Raw genomic sequence first — 4,975 nt, 5'->3', positions numbered from 1 at the left:
AATGGATCCATTCATGAGTGTTTGCCTTAGTTTAACGCTGGCTGGCAACCTAACGCAACCCTCCTCCTTTATCCGGGCTTGGGACCGGCAATGATAAGGTAAACTTATCACAGGCGGAGTTTACAATATTTTTACATATTCTCAAAATAAAAAATTACATTAATCCATAAATAATTTAAAGTTTTCAAAAAATATAACATAATCAATCCTTAAAATCATCAAAATATATCTAAAAATGTCGAAATCGAAAATCATGGCCATTATAATACACGGACTCGAACTTGATGCCCTTGCAATTAAACTTGAAACTAAAAATCAATTTTCATCACCATTGTAAATGCAAACTCTTAGACTGAATGTCTTTGCAATAAAATTGTAATTAAAACTATTAAATTATGTGCAATAATAATAAAAATATAGATTTTAAATTTATACATTCAAACAAAAGATCCAATAAGCATCAAATATCTATAAGATAATATCAAAACTTGAACTCAACATTCAATATCTTAAATATAACATAATACTAAACATTTATAACAATTAAATATTAATAAAAATATTTTATATTTTAAAAAGTATTGAAACGATTTCGACACGGCACAGCATGATACGGTACTGAAACTGTATTGTTTCAATCATAAATTGAAACTCCTACACGATTCAAAATTTTAAATCTCGATCACAATGCTATATGGATATAGCACCTTTAGCCTCATCCCTAGTACCCTCTTTCATCACGAATGCTTCATGAGAATAGGAACATCTAAGAGGTTATCTTGAAAATGCTTCATGATAATGCATGAGAAAAATGCCCTCCCCTACAGTGGCCAACTATAACTTCTTGATTTACTTCCTCACAGATGGTTGTAGAGCCGACCATGTGGGATCGCTGGGGTGGTGGATTCCACCTTTTTTGCTACAATGGAAAACGTAAGTTCACCCTTCACCCATGTTATTCCATACAAAATGACATCTAGGGTAACAAAATATTGATTCTTATAAATCTAGTGATATCTCAAATCGCCAGTAACAATCTTCTTGTACCAAAACAACTCCCAATTCCCTAGGATAAATAGGACTATAAACAAGCCGAGCTGAACTTTATAATGTTCAAGCTTGTTTGATAAGATAACTAAGTCAAGTATAAAATGAACCAAGCTTTTGAAATGATTGTTCAAATTTGGCTTAATTTCTTTTTTATGAACTAGAGCTTAGTTCAAACTTAGCTTGAGCTTAGTTCAAGCTTGGCTTGAGCTTAGTTCAAGTTTGGCTTGAGCTTAGTTCGTTTAGATATTATCGAGTTCTCAATTCAAGCTTGTTTGATTGTTTAAAAATTTTACATTTTAAACTTATTTGACTGATTATTGAACTTGATAATACAAATTTATTTATTTATTTTGAAATTTTCATTCATTATTTAACATGTTGATAAAAATTTTATTAATGAACATGATTCATAAATGTTGTTCATGAACATTATCACGAATATTGTTCACACGAATACTATTCACGAACGTTGTTCACGAATACTGTTCACAAGCGTTGATCACGAACACTGTTCACAAATGTTATTCATCAATATTAATGAGCTGAACACATGTGTTCAAATTTATTTGTTTAGTTTAACGAGTTGTTCAAGCTTGTTTATTTAATTGATCTTGTGTGTATTGAACGAACATAAACAAATTCTTATCAAGCTGAACACCAAACTTGTTCACAAACGTTCGGTTCATTTACAACCCTAAGAATAAGGGTGAAAAGAGGTGCTAAAAAACCACCATGATACATACAATTCAAATATCTCAAGCATGTCTGCAACAAAAATAAGACAAGCAATTATACAGCCAAAAACATTCTGAATTCATCAACAATATATTATTTTGAGTTCCTGTTGCATTGAATTTGTTGGCCAATACTACTGTGTTTTTCCTTGTGTTTATTTCCTCAATGTTATTTGGAACAATCAGCCGATGTATGTTGGATCATCTTTCAATATCTCAGATAGATTAGCTTTTGCTAAACTTTGTTCAGATATTGTGTCGGAAATTCAACTACAAGAACTTTCAATACAGTGTAATATATACACAAGCTTTATACGTGCCAAAGGCTTGTGCACTTGCTATCATTCAATATACATAGTTTCAAGGTAGTGCTAGGCTGCTAGCTAAGCAAGTTTCTTGGCGGCAATAACTAAGGTAAAGGGTGGTATTTTTCAAGTACAAAAATCAATCTTCAAATAAGACTCATTCCCTATTCGGTAAGTGGTAAAATTTGTCCTGAGGTAAGTAAGCTTCGGCCGTGAAGCACCGGCCTTTTCCATGCCAGACATTCATTCAAAATAGAGATAGAAACTTTCATACTTAGGCAGCCATGTTATGGCAAGACATGGCCAAGTTTTCACGTACCACAGGGGAGATGTTTGATACATCTGATCTGTCTTAAACTATCCCACCTATGAAAAGGCTTCTATGCTGCTATCTCGAAACATTGATCTCAAACCATTGTATTGTATGACAGCCATTTTCATTTACCTAAAATACTCTACTCATTATCCTCAATCAAGACATTATTCATGGAGTTTAAAGAGAACTCACTTTGTCAGTTCAGACGGCCGGCCATGAGTTCCTCGCACCAGATGCCCTGAGAAATGAGAATGTCCATCGTTGATCCTGTAGAACAAAACCTGAAATCAAGCAGATATTAGAAATTGCTCACCAGCCTCCCCCAATTCATGAATCCTTCACTGCTCGGATGGAACCCATTCATTCCCTTGAATGAAATTTTCTAGGGAGTACAAGGCCACATGCTCCTCCGGTATCTGGAAGCTCCACTTCACCCTGGTTGCCGGATTCGCCCCCGGCCCCCGGCTCCCATACTCCCCATAGAACAGCGTGCTCAACGCAAAGTCTCCCTTCCATGGCAACCACCCCTCGGGCATCACCACCTCCCCCATATAGCAATTCACATACACCGTCCTCGAGTACTCCTTCCACGGCCGCCCAAGGTATGCCCGGTGAGCCCCTGGCTTCCTCCTGTACGCGGCCAGGTAGTCCGCGCTCCCATTGATCGAGCACCCATTGAACACGAATCCGGTGGCCTGCGCCGGATCAGTTCGCCCATGGGCCGCCACCGGGTTGCTTCCGGCCTTAGCTGGGCCTTCCGCGCGCGGCACCACCTCGATGCTACAACGATCGAACACCGCGGCGGAATTCCCAAAGATGAAGTCCAACGTGCCGGAAATGCGGCATCTGCGGTAGAGCTGGCGGAGGGAGTGCGCGTACAGGGTGTCCTGATGTCCTCTGAACTCGACCGATTCGAGCACGGAGCGGTCGCTATCGCAACGGAAGGCAACCGCCTGGTGGGAGCCGGGGCCAGCGCTATTCTCAAAGGTGAGGTCGCGGGCAGCGAAGCCATCGCCTAGGACAGCAACGGTGGCAGAGTCGTAGGTGGTGACGACGCCCTGGTTTTGGCCGACGTTTCGCGAACTGGTAATGACGGTGGTGCCCATCCCGTCGCCTACGAATACCAGATTGGTCTTCTCGAAGGGAACTCGTACCGTCTCCTCGTAGACGCCGGCCTTGATGTGGATCACAAACCGATCCGATCCCAGATCGGGTGCGGCGTCGACCGCCTCCATGACTGTTTGGTAGTCGCAAGATCCGATCTTGCAAACCGTGGCATTGGGCGGGCGGGCGGTGGGGAAGATGGAAGCGGGGGCGGAACTGCCAGATTGGAGGGCGGAGCCGGCGGGGGGATCGCCCCAGTAACCGTCGCGCTCAGTTTGCGGCGGCGCCCAGAGGGAGAGATCGGGGCCATATCGCTGGAGGGCGGCGATCATGGAAAGGGCATTGCTGGTGAGGGCAGTCAGGTCGAGTAGCGCGGCCATGGCATCAGAGACGCGGCGGGAGGAATTGACATACTTGAGGGCGGACCAGCAGTCGTACTGGTAATGTAGCGCAGCGCCGGTCCAGGCGCGCGCGTCTGTGGCGCGGCCGGCGGAGAGGGCATCGGAGGAGTCGGAGAGGCGGCGAAGGGAGAGAGCGAGATGGCCGATGCAGTTCCTAGCGGCGTTGGCCCGAGCGGGAGTGGAGGAGGAGGAGGCGAGGATGGAGGCAGCCTGGGATCGGACGGAGGGTAGGGCGTCGATGGGGGCGAGCAAGGCTGCGCGAAGGAGGTCAAGGGAGGAGGGGGAGGACTGGAGATCGGAGGAAAGGGAGAGGGCGTCGAGGCAGGAGGAGGCGAAACGAGTGGCGCGACAGGCGAGGCGGACGGCAGAGGGCTGGGCGGCGCCGGGGAAGGGAAGCGAGGAGGGGAGGAGGAGGAGGAAGAGGAGGGTGAGGGAGAAGAGGGCGGCCATGGCGACGGCGAGAAGGAAAGAGGGCCGAGGAGTCCGATGGAGCTTCTTCATCGTTGGAGCTTTGAACTTGGAGTTTTATAGAGACGATAGAGAAGCAGGGCGGGCGGTGCAGTGGAGAGAGAAGAAGCGGCCCCAAGGGAGAGAAGAGAACGCGAGGAACGCTCTTTATTAATTTAACACATGGCAATTTAACAAAGCTCCCACTCAACTTTAAAAAATATCTAAAAGTCACATTCAACTTTTAAATTGTTTACTAAAAACTACACTTAATTTTAAATATCATTCTCTAATAAAAATATAAAAGTATATAAATGTTAACCATACAATCCTGAATATTTATCAATATTAAATAGATTAAATATATATTATAATTATTACTACATAGATGATCGACATAAAAATTAGATAAAAAATAATATTATTAAATAGTATTGATAAATATAAAAATTGGATGTCCCTTTAGATACTTTTAAAAGTTAAGTGCACTTATGACATAATGCATTGTGATAATGTTTAAATGGTAGGTGCATTGTAGGTTGTAGATAGTGGATTCTTTAGATGGAGAAATCATCAAGGCATTGGTCTACTTTGGACCAAATCTTAATTCCCCAATTT

The 4,975-nt window shown here is 43.1% G+C and overlaps 1 protein-coding gene across 2 annotated transcripts in view; it reads right to left on the bottom strand.

Moving 5' to 3' along the window:
- Window positions 1-4,459, bottom strand: part of LOC141827771 (putative pectinesterase/pectinesterase inhibitor 51) — a 7,540-nt gene extending 3,081 nt beyond the window's left edge. The window contains exons 1-2 of one of the 2 annotated variants that reach the window (XM_074715093.1): window positions 2,719-4,459; window positions 1,894-2,643 (exon numbers count right to left, since the gene is read on the bottom strand). In XM_074715093.1, the coding sequence (XP_074571194.1) occupies window positions 2,744-4,411 (1,668 nt within the window). In that variant the 5' untranslated portion in view covers window positions 4,412-4,459 and the 3' untranslated portion in view covers window positions 1,894-2,643; window positions 2,719-2,743. Of the gene's footprint in view, window positions 1-1,893 lie in introns of those variants that run through there. The other variant, XR_012601705.1, reaches the window with a different exon arrangement.
- Window positions 4,460-4,975: the final 516 nt, after the last annotated feature.

Source organism: Curcuma longa, chromosome 4, assembly GCF_044706935.1.
Source record: "Curcuma longa cultivar G26 ecotype Majalengka, Jawa Barat chromosome 4, ITB_CL_G26_1.1, whole genome shotgun sequence".
Lineage (NCBI taxonomy): Eukaryota > Viridiplantae > Streptophyta > Magnoliopsida > Zingiberales > Zingiberaceae > Curcuma > Curcuma longa.
This window is presented reverse-complemented; position numbering and strand designations above follow the sequence as displayed.